General features: G+C 56.0%; 3 protein-coding genes across 3 annotated transcripts; all 3 read left to right on the top strand.

Moving 5' to 3' along the window:
* Positions 1–893: 893 nt before the first annotated feature.
* Positions 894–3,585, top strand: LOC129043502 (putative UPF0607 protein ENSP00000382826). Its single transcript, XM_063649659.1, has 2 exons — positions 894–910; positions 1,022–3,585. The coding sequence occupies exon 2, from the start codon at positions 1,392–1,394 to the stop codon at positions 2,289–2,291; it is 900 nt and encodes a 299-aa protein (XP_063505729.1). The 5' UTR covers positions 894–910; positions 1,022–1,391; the 3' UTR covers positions 2,292–3,585.
* A 2,619-nt stretch (positions 3,586–6,204) lies between these two features.
* Positions 6,205–10,608, top strand: LOC129044614 (putative UPF0607 protein ENSP00000382826). The gene is made up of 2 exons (XM_054502621.2): positions 6,205–7,385; positions 8,045–10,608. The coding sequence occupies exons 1-2, from the start codon at positions 7,381–7,383 to the stop codon at positions 9,312–9,314; spliced, it is 1,275 nt and encodes a 424-aa protein (XP_054358596.1). The 5' UTR covers positions 6,205–7,380; the 3' UTR covers positions 9,315–10,608.
* A 2,634-nt stretch (positions 10,609–13,242) lies between these two features.
* Positions 13,243–17,632, top strand: LOC129044615 (putative UPF0607 protein ENSP00000382826). Its single transcript, XM_054502622.2, has 2 exons — positions 13,243–14,408; positions 15,069–17,632. Exons 1-2 carry the CDS (start codon positions 14,404–14,406, stop codon positions 16,336–16,338), a joined length of 1,275 nt encoding a protein of 424 aa, XP_054358597.1. The 5' UTR covers positions 13,243–14,403; the 3' UTR covers positions 16,339–17,632.
* The last annotated feature ends 1,512 nt before the right edge of the window (positions 17,633–19,144 follow it).

Below are 19,144 nucleotides of genomic sequence, written 5' to 3'. Positions count from 1 at the left end.
AGAACAATGTGGAATGGTGCTGTGCTGGCAACTGGTAGTCCCTGCCCTACATCTTTGCAGAGGACTGGAGCCCAGAGTGGGCCATGGTCAACTTATATGTTGAAGTGAAGACCTCCTTCTAGGTGTGCATGTGCTTATTACAGATATGCCGCCATGCTAAGTACCCCCGGACTACAGGAAAAAATAAGAATACATGCTGTATCCATGATCAGGAGGTACACAGGCCAGAGCACCAGCTGCGGAATCGCACAACCTGGGTTCAAAGCCTGGCTGGACCATGACCACCTGGATGACCTAAGGAAGGGTCTCAGGCAAATTTGTAAAAAGAAGTGGAGACCCTGCCTGCCAGGAAGGGATGTGGTAAGGGGCAGCATCCAGTCAGGTCAGGGCACCGCGTCCTCTCCATGGAAGCCTGCGCAGCGAGCCTGGTGGCCCTTGAGGCCACGGCAGCCATGGAGAAGGCGGGCCTGGCTCCAGGCGGCATAGAGGCACTGGAGAGGCCCCGGGGGAGCCTGGCGGGATCTGGCTGGTCCTGCGCTCTGCTTCCAGGTTCTGGCCCTGTAACCCGGGGGACAGGGCCGGCCAAGACAGGGCCACTGGGTGTCAGCCAGCACCTGGGCCAGATGCCAGGTGGGAAGGGCTCTGGCGGATCAGCCCCGCACCCTCCACAGCACCACAGGAGGGGGGGGGGGGACATCCAGGGCCACACACCTGCCCCCAGGAGTGGGACGTCCCTGAGGCTAGAGAGTCCAGCTGGACCGGTGGAGGGGCCTTGCCTTTTGCCCTTTGACTCCTCTTGTAGGCACCCTCGCTGGGCTCCTGCTCACTTCTCCACACCCTGGCTCTGTCACCAGGCCCATAGTGATGTCATAAACTCCCAGGTGCCCAGTGCGCACCCGGCCACAGAGAAGTGGGTGACTTAGGAGTATCCTCTCCGCTTCTGACCCTTAGTTTCGTCTGTGCACAACTCGCTCAAAATGGGCAACTCACTAAACATATTTTGTTCCTGGTTCCGCCGCAGGTCCTGGCCACGCGATTGGCAACGTGCTCTTCTAAGCGTATTTTGTTCCTGGTTCCACCACAGGTCCCCGCCATGCCATCGGCAACCTGCTCGTCTTGTCCGTGAGGCCTTCCCAGCTGGCCGGGCTCACCCCGTGGCTCCTGCACCTGTGCCTCCTGCACCTGTGCCTGCCCCGGGAATCTTGGGCTGTTTCCGATTCCTCTTCAACCCTCGGCGACATCTTGGGCCTTCTTTTCCAGCCAGGTGGGATGTCGCCCCTAGGAGGCTGTGTTTTCTCCCTGGGAACACGGGCACCCCACTGAGGGTCCTGCCTCCTTTGGGCTGGAGCCCCCCCTCAAGGAAGAAACCCGTGCTGTCTGCTTGCAACACCATGATGTTTGGACACCTCAGCCCCGTGAGGATCCCTCGTATGAGAGGCAAGTTTAACCTCCGGCTTCCTTCATTAGATGAGCGGGTGATCCCAGCCAGGCTCCCAAAGACGGAGGTGAGGGCAGAACAAGAGCCTGAAGAACAAATAGAGGTGGATCAGGTAGAGACCCAGGGGCAGGAGGACAAGAAAAGGGGCCCCTGTAGCAATGGGGAAGCAGCCTCCGCCTCTAGGCCCCTGGAGACTCAGGGAAACCTCACTTCCTCCTGGTACAATCCCAGGCCCTTGGAGGGAAATGTCCACCTCAAGAGCTTGACAGAAAAGAACCAGACTGACAAGGCCCAGGTGCATGCAGTGAGTTTCTACTCCAAGGGACAAGGAGTCGCCAGTTCACACAGCCCTGCTGGAGGCATCCTTCCCTTTGGGAAGCCTGAGCCAGTTCCAACAGTGCTCCCTGCCCCAGTTCTGGGCTGCTCCCTGTGGCCAGAGAAGGCGGCCTTGAAGGTGCTGGGTAAAGACCACCTGCCCAGCTCTCCAGGCTTGCTGATGGTGGGGGAGGACATGCAGCCCAAGTATCCCGCAGCTCTTGCATCAAGGAGCTCTTCTCCACCCAGAGCTGCCGGCCACGGGTCCGGCGAAAGAAAGCTGTCAGGACCACTGCTGCCGCTGCCACCGACCCCTCCCCTGCAACTGAGGTGGGATAGAGACGAGTTTCCCTCATCCGCTAAGCTTCCCTGCCTATCTCCTGAGGCACTGTTGGAGCTGGGTCAGGCTTCTCAAGGGGAAGGACGCCTCCAGCAGGGCAACATGGATAAGAACATGGGGATGTCCAGGAGATGCAAACAGCTGCTTGGGAGGAGAAAGAAGACATGGCAGGGCAGGCGTGGTGGCTCACGCCTGTAATCCAGCACTTTGGGAGGCCCAGGCGGGCGGATCAGGAGGTCAAGAGATCGAGACCTGAGGAGCATCTCTGCCTGGTCCCTGCACCATCTGGGAAGTGAGGAGCGCCTCTGCCCAGCCACCCCACTGTCTGGGAAGGGAGGAGCGCCTCTGCCTGGCCACCGCCCCATCCGGGAGGTGAGGAGCACCTCTGCCCAGCACTCCCACCCCACCGCCTGAGAAGTGAGGAGCGCCTCTGCCTCGCTAGGCCTCGCCTGGGAAGTGAGGAACGTCTCTACCCGGCCGCCTCACAGTCTGGGAAGTGAAGAGCACCTCTGCCCAGCCACTGCACCGTCTGGGAAGTAAGGAGGCCCCAGCCCAGCAGCCGCAGCATCTGTGAGGTCAGGAGCGCCTCTGTCGGGCAGGCCCACCGTCTGGGAAGCGAGGAGCGCCTCTGCCCGGAACCCAACTGTCTGGTAAGTGAGAAGGGCCTCTGCCTGGCCACCCCACCATCTGGGAAACGAGGAATGCCTCTGCCCTGCCCGCGTATCATCTGGGAAGTGAGGAACACCTCTGCCTGGCAATCCCGCCATCTGGGAATTGAGGAGCGCCTCTGCCCAGTCCCACCGTCGTCTGGGAAGTGAGGAGCACCTCTGCCTTGCTCGCGCACCATCTGGGAAGTGAGGAGCGCCTCTGCCCTGCCCCCCGCAAGGTCTGTGAAGTGAGGAGCGCCTCTGCCCAATCCCACCCTCTGCGAAGTGAGGAGCGCCTCTGCCCTGCCCCTGCACCGTCTGCGCAGCAAGGAGCGCCTTTGCCCAATCCGACCATCTGGGAAGTGAGGAGCGCCTCTGCCCTGCTCCCGCACAGTCTGGTAAGTGAGGAGCGTCTCTGCCCTGCCCCCCTACCGTCTGGGAAGTGAGGAGCGCCGCTGCCCCGCAATCCCACCATCTGGGAAGTGAGGAGCGCCTCTGTCCGGCAATCCCACCATATGGGAAGTGAGGAGCGCCTCTGCGCTGCCCCCGCACCGTCTGCGAAGTGAGGAGCGCCTCTGCCCTGCCACCGCCCCACTGGGAAGTGAGGAGCACCTCTGCCCAGCAGCCACTTTGTCTGGGAAGTGAGGAGCGCCTCTGCCCAGCAGCAGCCATGTCTGGGAGGTCAGAAGCGCCTGTGCCCGGCTGCCCCACCATCTGAGAAGTGAGGGGCGCCTCTGCCCGGCGGCTGTGCAACCCTCCAAGTGTGACGTGACAGCCTTGTGTGTGATCTTTCTGCCCTCCCCAAGTTTGCATTTTCGACATTAAAGTTTACATTTATTTATTTATTTATTCATTCATTCATTCATTCATTTATTTTTAGACGGAGTCTCGCTCTGTCGCCCAGGCTGGAGTGCAATGGCGTGATCTGGGCTCACTGCAACCTCCGCCCTCGGGGTTCAAGCGATTCTCCTGCCTCAGCCTCCTGAGTAGCTGGGATTGCAGGCCCGCGCCACCATGACAGGATAATTTTTTTTTGTTGTTCCTTCAGTAGATACGGGGTTTCACCATGTTGGTCAGGCTGGTCTCAATCTCCTGATCTCGTGATCCACCCGCCTCGGCCTCCCAAAGTGCTGGGATTACAGGCTTGAGCCACCATACCCGGCTAAAGTTTACTTTTTAATTTAAAAAAAAAAAAAAAAAAAACGAGAGATGGAGACCATCCTGGCCAACATGGTGAAACACCGTCTCTACTGAAAATACAAAACTTAGCTGGGCGTGGTGGCTCCCACCTGTAGTCCCAGGTACTCAGGAGGCTGAGGCAGGAGAATGGCTTGAACCTGGGAGGTGGACGTTGCAATGAGCCAAGATCGTGCCAGTGCACTCCAGCTTGGCCACAGAGCGAGACTCCGTCTCAAAAAAAAAAAAAAAAGTAAGACATGGCAAACTGCAGTGCCACTCAGCCTGCCCCTGCTGTCTCCACACCTGCTGAGACTCCCTGCCCCCGGCCACCTACACTTCATAGATCCCAGCTCCTCCTCCTCCCTCTGACTTGGCCCACGTGGCTGCTGGGCCCCTCACCCTGCCTGTCCCTCCACCTTCTCCCACACCAAGAATTGAGTGAAATTTGATATCCATAATTCCAAACTCTTCCCTGGCTCTTCCCACTGACCTTGCCCCCATTTTGGGGGTTCCACCTAATGAGAAAGGAGGCTGCCCTCACTCGTTTGCAGCTTTAGCACCTCTGACCTCTCACCCCTGCCGCGCACCTCCTAGCCCCACATCTTTCTCCTTCCAGCCTCCCTTCAGAAGGGAGCCTCCTACACCCGTATGTGTGCGTTGTCTCCTCCTCTTTCCTCCCTGACTCCTCTCCCAGCCCCTTCCCCCCGGATCGCTGCTATCACCCATCAGCAGATGAATTCCACAGCAGCCATTTCCACCATCACAGCAAGGGCATCTGACCACCTGACCTTGCAGCCTCCTTTAGGCCCTCAGCTCTTTGCTATGGACATGACTCCTGCTACTAATGCTGTGATTTTCAGATCTTCACCAAGCTCCAGAGTGAGCACTCTTAATTTCCCAAATTCAGTGCACAGTAGAGGCACCCTGGAAAGACGTCGGCCTACATCTGCCCGGCTACATTCATATTGTCCAGCCCCGCCCCTCAGCCCACACTTGGGGCCCCCTGATGGGCAGCAATGAAAAGCCTCTGTGCCCAGTGCCCTGTTTTTCCGAGCCTTCCCATCAGGGCTTCTCAAGGCACCTCCAGTTTAGGGAGCAGCGCCTCTGCAACATCCTCCTCCAGAACAGATGGTGCGATGGGGGACGGCACCACAACTGCTGCGACTGAACACAATTAGGGTCCCCATTCAGAAAGAGCACCTGAGACCCACTGGTACACACAGGTGGTACGATGGGCAACAAATAAGCAGCAAGTCTCCCTCTACATGTGGTCCCCATGAATGGACATTGCTCCTGGAGGAAAGGGCTCAGCCCCTCAAAGTTAAATTTAAGCTGCTCTCTCCTTATGGAAGCCAGAGGCCCAAAACCTCAAAGTATGTGTGTGTGTGTTGGAGGGTGTGAGGGTGATGAGCCCAATCAGAACCACAATGTATTTGAGACATTTCCCTCTGGACAGAAGCAGCAGCCAGCATGTGTCATCATCAGCTGTGCCCTCCCTGGCTTGACTGTTCATCTGGCTGACCCAAGCCCCCAGGCAGGTTTCTATTCTTTGAACTGGCAGGATGCCCGCTATTTACAGGTGCCCCCTTCCCCTTGTCCATTTACTTTGATGGGCCCTTCTCTCTCCTGATTGTGTGTCTTAAAAGCTTATTCTTGTTGCTCTGCCTCTGCTCATGTGTGTATGTATTTTATTATATCTTATATATTTTAATTTTTATTAAATATTATATATAAATTATATGTAACCTTAAAACTAGATGTAAAGAATGTATGCATATAGATATCTTGTAGCAATAAAACCTAAAGAAACTTGCAGATCAACAAATGTAGGGGCCTCATAAAATTCAAATGACCATTTTAATGTAATGGAACAAAGGCAGAACAGTCACTCCCCTCCGCCGTGAGAAAGTGGCGCTCCCTGCCCACGTGCAGACTCTCCTGAGATCCGCCTGTTGGCTGTGTGTTTTGCAGTAACTGGATGCTTCCACCCCTTGTCCCTATGTAAGTTATACAGAGGCGTCCTTTGTATATCCTGTAATGAAATCTTTTGGCCTTCACTTGGTGAGAACACGATATTTCATATTAACTCCCTGTGCATTCTTTTTTTTTTTTTTTAATTTCCCTATAAAAAAGAAAACGTCACACCCTGGCATAAAAAAAATGTTAAATAGATTAAAAATGCAGGCCTTGAGAGGGTATGGAAGCTCTCTGTTAAGTCGATCATCCAAATGAACCAAAACATGTTGATCTTGATCGGTTACATCTCCAGCAATATGACACTGTAGGCATCTGGTCTCCTCCATTATCATTTTATTTACAAAATCAGGCTTCAGGCCAAAGCTGAGTGAGTGCTGCTGGGTGACTCAGCCCCTACAACCAGAAGCATGAACTTCAGCCCTGACCACAGCAGATGAAAGGCTGGTGCTCCCCTCACCTTGAGTGCTCATTTGATGGAGAAAGGCTGGGCCTGGGCCCTACCCATCACAGTGCTGGTCCTAGTACCTGCCCACGCATGGCCTGAGCTTCTGTGATCAGGTAATATAAAGGTACTAGAGCTCAAGGATTGCATCTAACTCCTGGACCCTGGATCCCTGCCAGATGTCTATATGCTGGCCCAGAAGGCTGTGTGCCCTTGGGATGTAGAAAGTTCACATGATTTGGCTGGGCACAGTGGCTCACGCCTGTAATCCTAGCACTTTGGGAGGGCGAAGTGGGCAGATCACTAGAGGTCAGGAGTTCCCTAGTCCAGACACCCAAGAGTATGTCCTTCTCTTGGGCATAAGAAAATCTAGAGTTATATTTAGGGTTCCATAAATTGTGGTGAAGAGTGGACCAAGCTGGCATGCTCACAATGACCAAATTACATTGGTCATATTTTAATCCAATACATTGATCCACTATTAACTTGTAAATAATGTACTTGCTTTCTAGACACATTCTAGGAAGACAAGAGAAACTGACTTTTATCTATATGGTATAATCCACTGGCGAGTTTCTTTTAGGATAGACCAAAGCTGATCTAGAACATAATCGTTACATACTTGGACGAGACGAGAGAGAACCCACCAGACGAGAAAGAATATCTGGGCTGAAAGCCTCCATCAGAAGAACAATGTGGAATGGTGCTGTGCTGGCAACTGGTAGTCCCTGCCCTACATCTTTGCAGAGGACTGGAGCCCAGAGTGGGCCATGGTCAACTTATATGTTGAAGTGAAGACCTCCTTCTAGGTGTGCATGTGCTTATTACAGATATGCCGCCATGCTAAGTACCCCCGGACTACAGGAAAAAATAAGAATACATGCTGTATCCATGATCAGGAGGTACACAGGCCAGAGCACCAGCTGCGGAATCGCACAACCTGGGTTCAAAGCCTGGCTGGACCATGACCACCTGGATGACCTAAGGAAGGGTCTCAGGCAAATTTGTAAAAAGAAGTGGAGACCCTGCCTGCCAGGAAGGGATGTGGTAAGGGGCAGCATCCAGTCAGGTCAGGGCACCGCGTCCTCTCCATGGAAGCCTGCGCAGCGAGCCTGGTGGCCCTTGAGGCCACGGCAGCCATGGAGAAGGCGGGCCTGGCTCCAGGCGGCATAGAGGCACTGGAGAGGCCCCGGGGGAGCCTGGCGGGATCTGGCTGGTCCTGCGCTCTGCTTCCAGGTTCTGGCCCTGTAACCCGGGGGACAGGGCCGGCCAAGACAGGGCCACTGGGTGTCAGCCAGCACCTGGGCCAGATGCCAGGTGGGAAGGGCTCTGGCGGATCAGCCCCGCACCCTCCACAGCACCACGGGGGGGGGGGGGGACATCCAGGGCCACACACCTGCCCCCAGGAGTGGGACGTCCCTGAGGCTAGAGAGTCCAGCTGGACCGGTGGAGGGGCCTTGCCTTTTGCCCTTTGACTCCTCTTGTAGGCACCCTCACTGGGCTCCTGCTCACTCCTCCACACCCTGGCTCTGTCACCAGGCCCATAGTGATGTCATAAACTCCCAGGTGCCCAGTGCGCACCCGGCCACAGAGAAGTGGGTGACTTAGGAGTATCCTCTCCGCTTCTGACCCTTAGTTTCGTCTGTGCACAACTCGCTCAAAATGGGCAACTCACTAAACATATTTTGTTCCTGGTTCCGCCGCAGGTCCTGGCCACGCGATTGGCAACGTGCTCTTCTAAGCGTATTTTGTTCCTGGTTCCACCACAGGTCCCCGCCATGCCATCGGCAACCTGCTCGTCTTGTCCGTGAGGCCTTCCCAGCTGGCCGGGCTCACCCCGTGGCTCCTGCACCTGTGCCTCCTGCACCTGTGCCTGCCCCGGGAATCTTGGGCTGTTTCCGATTCCTCTTCAACCCTCGGCGACATCTTGGGCCTTCTTTTCCAGCCAGGTGGGATGTCGCCCCTAGGAGGCTGTGTTTTCTCCCTGGGAACACGGGCACCCCACTGAGGGTCCTGCCTCCTTTGGGCTGGAGCCCCCCCTCAAGGAAGAAACCCGTGCTGTCTGCTTGCAACACCATGATGTTTGGACACCTCAGCCCCGTGAGGATCCCTCGTATGAGAGGCAAGTTTAACCTCCGGCTTCCTTCATTAGATGAGCGGGTGATCCCAGCCAGGCTCCCAAAGACGGAGGTGAGGGCAGAACAAGAGCCTGAAGAACAAATGGAGGTGGATCAGGTAGAGACCCAGGGGCAGGAGGACAAGAAAAGGGGCCCCTGTAGCAATGGGGAAGCAGCCTCCGCCTCTAGGCCCCTGGAGACTCAGGGAAACCTCACTTCCTCCTGGTACAATCCCAGGCCCTTGGAGGGAAATGTCCACCTCAAGAGCTTGACAGAAAAGAACCAGACTGACAAGGCCCAGGTGCATGCAGTGAGTTTCTACTCCAAGGGACAAGGAGTCGCCAGTTCACACAGCCCTGCTGGAGGCATCCTTCCCTTTGGGAAGCCTGAGCCAGTTCCAACAGTGCTCCCTGCCCCAGTTCTGGGCTGCTCCCTGTGGCCAGAGAAGGCGGCCTTGAAGGTGCTGGGTAAAGACCACCTGCCCAGCTCTCCAGGCTTGCTGATGGTGGGGGAGGACATGCAGCCCAAGTATCCCGCAGCTCTTGCATCAAGGAGCTCTTCTCCACCCAGAGCTGCCGGCCACGGGTCCGGCGAAAGAAAGCTGTCAGGACCACTGCTGCCGCTGCCACCGACCCCTCCCCTGCAACTGAGGTGGGATAGAGACGAGTTTCCCTCATCCGCTAAGCTTCCCTGCCTATCTCCTGAGGCACTGTTGGAGCTGGGTCAGGCTTCTCAAGGGGAAGGACGCCTCCAGCAGGGCAACATGGATAAGAACATGGGGATGTCCAGGAGATGCAAACAGCTGCTTGGGAGGAGAAAGAAGACATGGCAGGGCAGGCGTGGTGGCTCACGCCTGTAATCCAGCACTTTGGGAGGCCCAGGCGGGCGGATCAGGAGGTCAAGAGATCGAGACCTGAGGAGCATCTCTGCCTGGTCCCTGCACCATCTGGGAAGTGAGGAGCGCCTCTGCCCAGCCACCCCACTGTCTGGGAAGGGAGGAGCGCCTCTGCCTGGCCACCGCCCCATCCGGGAGGTGAGGAGCACCTCTGCCCAGCACTCCCACCCCACCGCCTGAGAAGTGAGGAGCGCCTCTGCCTCGCTAGGCCTCGCCTGGGAAGTGAGGAACGTCTCTACCCGGCCGCCTCACAGTCTGGGAAGTGAAGAGCACCTCTGCCCAGCCACTGCACCGTCTGGGAAGTAAGGAGGCCCCAGCCCAGCAGCCGCAGCATCTGTGAGGTCAGGAGCGCCTCTGTCGGGCAGGCCCACCGTCTGGGAAGCGAGGAGCGCCTCTGCCCGGAACCCAACTGTCTGGTAAGTGAGAAGGGCCTCTGCCTGGCCACCCCACCATCTGGGAAACGAGGAATGCCTCTGCCCTGCCCGCGTATCATCTGGGAAGTGAGGAACACCTCTGCCTGGCAATCCCGCCATCTGGGAATTGAGGAGCGCCTCTGCCCAGTCCCACCGTCGTCTGGGAAGTGAGGAGCACCTCTGCCTTGCTCGCGCACCATCTGGGAAGTGAGGAGCGCCTCTGCCCTGCCCCCCGCAAGGTCTGTGAAGTGAGGAGCGCCTCTGCCCAATCCCACCCTCTGCGAAGTGAGGAGCGCCTCTGCCCTGCCCCTGCACCGTCTGCGCAGCAAGGAGCGCCTTTGCCCAATCCGACCATCTGGGAAGTGAGGAGCGCCTCTGCCCTGCTCCCGCACAGTCTGGTAAGTGAGGAGCGTCTCTGCCCTGCCCCCCTACCGTCTGGGAAGTGAGGAGCGCCGCTGCCCCGCAATCCCACCATCTGGGAAGTGAGGAGCGCCTCTGTCCGGCAATCCCACCATATGGGAAGTGAGGAGCGCCTCTGCGCTGCCCCCGCACCGTCTGCGAAGTGAGGAGCGCCTCTGCCCTGCCACCGCCCCACTGGGAAGTGAGGAGCACCTCTGCCCAGCAGCCACTTTGTCTGGGAAGTGAGGAGCGCCTCTGCCCAGCAGCAGCCATGTCTGGGAGGTCAGAAGCGCCTGTGCCCGGCTGCCCCACCATCTGAGAAGTGAGGGGCGCCTCTGCCCGGCGGCTGTGCAACCCTCCAAGTGTGACGTGACAGCCTTGTGTGTGATCTTTCTGCCCTCCCCAAGTTTGCATTTTCGACATTAAAGTTTACATTTATTTATTTATTTATTCATTCATTCATTCATTCATTTATTTTTAGACGGAGTCTCGCTCTGTCGCCCAGGCTGGAGTGCAATGGCGTGATCTGGGCTCACTGCAACCTCCGCCCTCGGGGTTCAAGCGATTCTCCTGCCTCAGCCTCCTGAGTAGCTGGGATTGCAGGCCCGGGCCACCATGACAGGATAATTTTTTTTTGTTGTTCCTTCAGTAGATACGGGGTTTCACCATGTTGGTCAGGCTGGTCTCAATCTCCTGATCTCATGATCCACCCGCCTCGGCCTCCCAAAGTGCTGGGATTACAGGCTTGAGCCACCATACCCGGCTAAAGTTTACTTTTTAATTTAAAAAAAAAAAAAAAAAAAAACGAGAGATGGAGACCATCCTGGCCAACATGGTGAAACACCGTCTCTACTGAAAATACAAAACTTAGCTGGGCGTGGTGGCTCCCACCTGTAGTCCCAGGTACTCAGGAGGCTGAGGCAGGAGAATGGCTTGAACCTGGGAGGTGGACGTTGCAATGAGCCAAGATCGTGCCAGTGCACTCCAGCTTGGCCACAGAGCGAGACTCCGTCTCAAAAAAAAAAAAAAAAGTAAGACATGGCAAACTGCAGTGCCACTCAGCCTGCCCCTGCTGTCTCCACACCTGCTGAGACTCCCTGCCCCCGGCCACCTACACTTCATAGATCCCAGCTCCTCCTCCTCCCTCTGACTTGGCCCACGTGGCTGCTGGGCCCCTCACCCTGCCTGTCCCTCCACCTTCTCCCACACCAAGAATTGAGTGAAATTTGATATCCATAATTCCAAACTCTTCCCTGGCTCTTCCCACTGACCTTGCCCCCATTTTGGGGGTTCCACCTAATGAGAAAGGAGGCTGCCCTCACTCGTTTGCAGCTTTAGCACCTCTGACCTCTCACCCCTGCCGCACACCTCCTAGCCCCACATCTTTCTCCTTCCAGCCTCCCTTCAGAAGGGAGCCTCCTACACCCGTATGTGTGCGTTGTCTCCTCCTCTTTCCTCCCTGACTCCTCTCCCAGCCCCTTCCCCCCGGATCGCTGCTATCACCCATCAGCAGATGAATTCCACAGCAGCCATTTCCACCATCACAGCAAGGGCATCTGACCACCTGACCTTGCAGCCTCCTTTAGGCCCTCAGCTCTTTGCTATGGACATGACTCCTGCTACTAATGCTGTGATTTTCAGATCTTCACCAAGCTCCAGAGTGAGCACTCTTAATTTCCCAAATTCAGTGCACAGTAGAGGCACCCTGGAAAGACGTCGGCCTACATCTGCCCGGCTACATTCATATTGTCCAGCCCCGCCCCTCAGCCCACACTTGGGGCCCCCTGATGGGCAGCAATGAAAAGCCTCTGTGCCCAGTGCCCTGTTTTTCCGAGCCTTCCCATCAGGGCTTCTCAAGGCACCTCCAGTTTAGGGAGCAGCGCCTCTGCAACATCCTCCTCCAGAACAGATGGTGCGATGGGGGACGGCACCACAACTGCTGCGACTGAACACAATTAGGGTCCCCATTCAGAAAGAGCACCTGAGACCCACTGGTACACACAGGTGGTACGATGGGCAACAAATAAGCAGCAAGTCTCCCTCTACATGTGGTCCCCATGAATGGACATTGCTCCTGGAGGAAAGGGCTCAGCCCCTCAAAGTTAAATTTAAGCTGCTCTCTCCTTATGGAAGCCAGAGGCCCAAAACCTCAAAGTATGTGTGTGTGTGTTGGAGGGTGTGAGGGTGATGAGCCCAATCAGAACCACAATGTATTTGAGACATTTCCCTCTGGACAGAAGCAGCAGCCAGCATGTGTCATCATCAGCTGTGCCCTCCCTGGCTTGACTGTTCATCTGGCTGACCCAAGCCCCCAGGCAGGTTTCTATTCTTTGAACTGGCAGGATGCCCGCTATTTACAGGTGCCCCCTTCCCCTTGTCCATTTACTTTGATGGGCCCTTCTCTCTCCTGATTGTGTGTCTTAAAAGCTTATTCTTGTTGCTCTGCCTCTGCTCATGTGTGTATGTATTTTATTATATCTTATATATTTTAATTTTTATTAAATATTATATATAAATTATATGTAACCTTAAAACTAGATGTAAAGAATGTATGCATATAGATATCTTGTAGCAATAAAACCTAAAGAAACTTGCAGATCAACAAATGTAGGGGCCTCATAAAATTCAAATGACCATTTTAATGTAATGGAACAAAGGCAGAACAGTCACTCCCCTCCGCCGTGAGAAAGTGGCGCTCCCTGCCCACGTGCAGACTCTCCTGAGATCCGCCTGTTGGCTGTGTGTTTTGCAGTAACTGGATGCTTCCACCCCTTGTCCCTATGTAAGTTATACAGAGGCGTCCTTTGTATATCCTGTAATGAAATCTTTTGGCCTTCACTTGGTGAGAACACGATATTTCATATTAACTCCCTGTGCATTCTTTTTTTTTTTTTTAATTTCCCTATAAAAAAGAAAACGTCACACCCTGGCATAAAAAAAATGTTAAATAGATTAAAAATGCAGGCCTTGAGAGGGTATGGAAGCTCTCTGTTAAGTCGATCATCCAAATGAACCAAAACATGTTGATCTTGATCGGTTACATCTCCAGCAATATGACACTGTAGGCATCTGGTCTCCTCCATTATCATTTTATTTACAAAATCAGGCTTCAGGCCAAAGCTGAGTGAGTGCTGCTGGGTGACTCAGCCCCTACAACCAGAAGCATGAACTTCAGCCCTGACCACAGCAGATGAAAGGCTGGTGCTCCCCTCACCTTGAGTGCTCATTTGATGGGGAAAGGCTGGGCCTGGGCCCTACCCATCACAGTGCTGGTCCTAGTACCTGCCCACGCATGGCCTGAGCTTCTGTGATCAGGTAATATAAAGGTACTAGAGCTCAAGGATTGCATCTAACTCCTGGACCCTGGATCCCTGCCAGATGTCTATATGCTGGCCCAGAAGGCTGTGTGCCCTTGGGATGTAGAAAGTTCACATGATTTGGCTGGGCACAGTGGCTCACGCCTGTAATCCTAGCACTTTGGGAGGGCGAAGTGGGCAGATCACTAGAGGTCAGGAGTTCCCTAGTCCAGACACCCAAGAGTATGTCCTTCTCTTGGGCATAAGAAAATCTAGAGTTATATTTAGGGTTCCATAAATTGTGGTGAAGAGTGGACCAAGCTGGCATGCTCACAATGACCAAATTACATTGGTCATATTTTAATCCAATACATTGATCCACTATTAACTTGTAAATAATGTACTTGCTTTCTAGACACATTCTAGGAAGACAAGAGAAACTGACTTTTATCTATATGGTATAATCCACTGGCGAGTTTCTTTTAGGATAGACCAAAGCTGATCTAGAACATAATCGTTACATACTTGGACGAGACGAGAGAGAACCCACCAGACGAGAAAGAATATCTGGGCTGAAAGCCTCCATCAGAAGAACAATGTGGAATGGTGCTGTGCTGGCAACTGGTAGTCCCTGCCCTACATCTTTGCAGAGGACTGGAGCCCAGAGTGGGCCATGGTCAACTTATATGTTGAAGTGAAGACCTCCTTCTAGGTGTGCATGTGCTTATTACAGATATGCCGCCACGCTAAGTACCCCCGGACTACAGGAAAAAATAAGAATACATGCTGTATCCATGATCAGGAGGTACACAGGCCAGAGCACCAGCTGCGGAATCGCACAACCTGGGTTCAAAGCCTGGCTGGACCATGACCACCTGGATGACCTAAGGAAGGGTCTCAGGCAAATTTGTAAAAAGAAGTGGAGACCCTGCCTGCCAGGAAGGGATGTGGTAAGGGGCAGCATCCAGTCAGGTCAGGGCACCGCGTCCTCTCCATGGAAGCCTGCGCAGCGAGCCTGGTGGCCCTTGAGGCCACGGCAGCCATGGAGAAGGCGGGCCTGGCTCCAGGCGGCATAGAGGCACTGGAGAGGCCCCGGGGGAGCCTGGCGGGATCTGGCTGGTCCTGCGCTCTGCTTCCAGGTTCTGGCCCTGTAACCCGGGGGACAGGGCCGGCCAAGACAGGGCCACTGGGTGTCAGCCAGCACCTGGGCCAGATGCCAGGTGGGAAGGGCTCTGGCGGATCAGCCCCGCACCCTCCACAGCACCACGGGGGGGGGGGGGGGACATCCAGGGCCACACACCTGCCCCCAGGAGTGGGACGTCCCTGAGGCTAGAGAGTCCAGCTGGACCGGTGGAGGGGCCTTGCCTTTTGCCCTTTGACTCCTCTTGTAGGCACCCTCACTGGGCTCCTGCTCACTTCTCCACACCCTGGCTCTGTCACCAGGCCCATAGTGATGTCATAAACTCCCAGGTGCCCAGTGCGCACCCGGCCACAGAGAAGTGGGTGACTTAGGAGTATCCTCTCCGCTTCTGACCCTTAGTTTCATCTGTGCACAACTCGCTCAAAATGGGCAACTCACTAAACATATTTTGTTCCTGGTTCCGCCGCAGGTCCTGGCCACGCGATTGGCAACGTGCTCTTCTAAGCGTATTTTGTTCCTGGTTCCACCACAGGTCCCCGCCATGCCATCGGCAACCTGCTCGTCTTGTCCGTGAGGCCCTCCCAGCTGGCCGGGCTCACCCCGTGGCTCCTGCACCTGTGCCTCCTGCACCTGTGCCTGCCCCGGGAATCTTGGGCTGTTTCCGATTCCTCTTCAACCCTCGGCGACATCTTGGGCCTTCTTTTCCAGCCAGGTGGGATGTCGCCCCTAGGAGGCTGTGTTTTCTCCCTGGGAACACGGGCACCCCACTGAGGGTCCTGCCTCCTTTGGGCTGGAGCCCCCCCTCAAGGAAGAAACCCGTGCTGTCTGCTTGCAACACCATGATGTTTGGACACCTCAGCCCCGTGAGGATCCCTCGTATGAGAGGCAAGTTTAACCTCCGGCTTCCTTCATTAGATGAGCGGGTGATCCCAGCCAGGCTCCCAAAGACGGAGGTGAGGGCAGAACAAGTGCCTGAAGAACAAATGGAGGTGGATCAGGTAGAGACCCAGGGGCAGGAGGACAAGAAAAGGGGCCCCTGTAGCAATGGGGAAGCAGCCTCCGCCTCTAGGCCCCTGGAGACTCAGGGAAACCTCACTTCCTCCTGGTACAATCCCAGGCCCTTGGAGGGAAATGTCCACCTCAAGAGCTTGACAGAAAAGAACCAGACTGACAAGGCCCAGGTGCATGCAGTGAGTTTCTACTCCAAGGGACAAGGAGTCGCCAGTTCACACAGCCCTGCTGGAGGCATCCTTCCCTTTGGGAAGCCTGAGCCAGTTCCAACAGTGCTCCCTGCCCCAGTTCTGGGCTGCTCCCTGTGGCCAGAGAAGGCGGCCTTGAAGGTGCTGGGTAAAGACCACCTGCCCAGCTCTCCAGGCTTGCTGATGGTGGGGGAGGACATGCAGCCCAAGTATCCCGCAGCTCTTGCATCAAGGAGCTCTTCTCCACCCAGAGCTGCCGGCCACGGGTCCGGCGAAAGAAAGCTGTCAGGACCACTGCTGCCGCTGCCACCGACCCCTCCCCTGCAACTGAGGTGGGATAGAGACGAGTTTCCCTCATCCGCTAAGCTTCCCTGCCTATCTCCTGAGGCACTGTTGGAGCTGGGTCAGGCTTCTCAAGGGGAAGGACGCCTCCAGCAGGGCAACATGGATAAGAACATGGGGATGTCCAGGAGATGCAAACAGCTGCTTGGGAGGAGAAAGAAGACATGGCAGGGCAGGCGTGGTGGCTCACGCCTGTAATCCAGCACTTTGGGAGGCCCAGGCGGGCGGATCAGGAGGTCAAGAGATCGAGACCTGAGGAGCATCTCTGCCTGGTCCCTGCACCATCTGGGAAGTGAGGAGCGCCTCTGCCCAGCCACCCCACTGTCTGGGAAGGGAGGAGCGCCTCTGCCTGGCCACCGCCCCATCCGGGAGGTGAGGAGCACCTCTGCCCAGCACTCCCACCCCACCGCCTGAGAAGTGAGGAGCGCCTCTGCCTCGCTAGGCCTCGCCTGGGAAGTGAGGAACGTCTCTACCCGGCCGCCTCACAGTCTGGGAAGTGAAGAGCACCTCTGCCCAGCCACTGCACCGTCTGGGAAGTAAGGAGGCCCCAGCCCAGCAGCCGCAGCATCTGTGAGGTCAGGAGCGCCTCTGTCGGGCAGGCCCACCGTCTGGGAAGCGAGGAGCGCCTCTGCCCGGAACCCAACTGTCTGGTAAGTGAGAAGGGCCTCTGCCTGGCCACCCCACCATCTGGGAAACGAGGAATGCCTCTGCCCTGCCCGCGTATCATCTGGGAAGTGAGGAACACCTCTGCCTGGCAATCCCGCCATCTGGGAATTGAGGAGCGCCTCTGCCCAGTCCCACCGTCGTCTGGGAAGTGAGGAGCACCTCTGCCTTGCTCGCGCACCATCTGGGAAGTGAGGAGCGCCTCTGCCCTGCCCCCCGCAAGGTCTGTGAAGTGAGGAGCGCCTCTGCCCAATCCCACCCTCTGCGAAGTGAGGAGCGCCTCTGCCCTGCCCCTGCACCGTCTGCGCAGCAAGGAGCGCCTTTGCCCAATCCGACCATCTGGGAAGTGAGGAGCGCCTCTGCCCTGCTCCCGCACAGTCTGGTAAGTGAGGAGCGTCTCTGCCCTGCCCCCCTACCGTCTGGGAAGTGAGGAGCGCCGCTGCCCCGCAATCCCACCATCTGGGAAGTGAGGAGCGCCTCTGTCCGGCAATCCCACCATATGGGAAGTGAGGAGCGCCTCTGCGCTGCCCCCGCACCGTCTGCGAAGTGAGGAGCGCCTCTGCCCTGCCACCGCCCCACTGGGAAGTGAGGAGCACCTCTGCCCAGCAGCCACTTTGTCTGGGAAGTGAGGAGCGCCTCTGCCCAGCAGCAGCCATGTCTGGGAGGTCAGAAGCGCCTGTGCCCGGCTGCCCCACCATCTGAGAAGTGAGGGGCGCCTCTGCCCGGCGGCTGTGCAACCCTCCAAGTGTGACGTGACAGCCTTGTGTGTGATCTTTCTGCCCTCCCCAAGTTTGCATTTTCGACATTAAAGTTTACATTTATTTATTTATTTATTCATTCATTCATTCATTCATTTATTTTTAGACGGAGTCTCGCTCTGTCGCCCAGGCTGGAGTGCAATGGCGTGATCTGGGCTCACTGCAACCTCCGCCCTCGGGGTTCAAGCGATTCTCCTGCCTCAGCCTCCTGAGTAGCTGGGATTGCAGGCCCGGGCCACCATGACAGGATAATTTTTTTTTGTTGTTCCTTCAGTAGATACGGGGTTTCACCATGTTGGTCAGGCTGGTCTCAATCTCCTGATCTCGTGATCCACCCGCCTCGGCCTCCCAAAGTGCTGGGATTACAGGCTTGAGCCACCATACCCGGCTAAAGTTTACTTTTTAATTTAAAAAAAAAAAAAAAAAAAAACGAGAGATGGAGACCATCCTGGCCAACATGGTGAAACACCGTCTCTACTGAAAATACAAAACTTAGCTGGGCGTGGTGGCTCCCACCTGTAGTCCCAGGTACTCAGGAGGCTGAGGCAGGAGAATGGCTTGAACCTGGGAGGTGGACGTTGCAATGAGCCAAGATCGTGCCAGTGCACTCCAGCTTGGCCACAGAGCGAGACTCCGTCTCAAAAAAAAAAAAAAAAGTAAGACATGGCAAACTGCAGTGCCACTCAGCCTGCCCCTGCTGTCTCCACACCTGCTGAGACTCCCTGCCCCCGGCCACCTACACTTCATAGATCCCAGCTCCTCCTCCTCCCTCTGACTTGGCCCACGTGGCTGCTGGGCCCCTCACCCTGCCTGTCCCTCCACCTTCTCCCACACCAAGAATTGAGTGAAATTTGATATCCATAATTCCAAACTCTTCCCTGGCTCTTCCCACTGACCTTGCCCCCATTTTGGGGGTTCCACCTAATGAGAAAGGAGGCTGCCCTCACTCGTTTGCAGCTTTAGCACCTCTGACCTCTCACCCCTGCCGCGCACCTCCTAGCCCCACATCTTTCTCCTTCCAGCCTCCCTTCAGAAGGGAGCCTCCTACACCCGTATGTGTGCGTTGTCTCCTCCTCTTTCCTCCCTGACTCCTCTCCCAGCCCCTTCCCCCCGGATCGCTGCTATCACCCATCAGCAGATGAATTCCACAGCAGCCATTTCCACCATCACAGCAAGGGCATCTGACCACCTGACCTTGCAGCCTCCTTTAGGCCCTCAGCTCTTTGCTATGGACATGACTCCTGCTACTAATGCTGTGATTTTCAGATCTTCACCAAGCTCCAGAGTGAGCACTCTTAATTTCCCAAATTCAGTGCACAGTAGAGGCACCCTGGAAAGACGTCGGCCTACATCTGCCCGGCTACATTCATATTGTCCAGCCCCGCCCCTCAGCCCACACTTGGGGCCCCCTGATGGGCAGCAATGAAAAGCCTCTGTGCCCAGTGCCCTGTTTTTCCGAGCCTTCCCATCAGGGCTTCTCAAGGCACCTCCAGTTTAGGGAGCAGCGCCTCTGCAACATCCTCCTCCAGAACAGATGGTGCGATGGGGGACGGCACCACAACTGCTGCGACTGAACACAATTA

The sequence above is a fragment of the Pongo pygmaeus genome, chromosome 13, assembly GCF_028885625.2.
Source record: "Pongo pygmaeus isolate AG05252 chromosome 13, NHGRI_mPonPyg2-v2.0_pri, whole genome shotgun sequence".
Lineage (NCBI taxonomy): Eukaryota > Metazoa > Chordata > Mammalia > Primates > Hominidae > Pongo > Pongo pygmaeus.
Note: the sequence above shows the minus strand (reverse complement) of the source record. Positions and strands in the feature narration are given on the sequence as shown.

Bases quoted from the DNA above. Each gene is read 5' to 3' on its own strand.
- LOC129043502 (XM_063649659.1), top strand. From the start codon at position 1,392: ATGATGTTTGGACACCTCAGCCCCGTGAGGATCCCTCGTATGAGAGGC.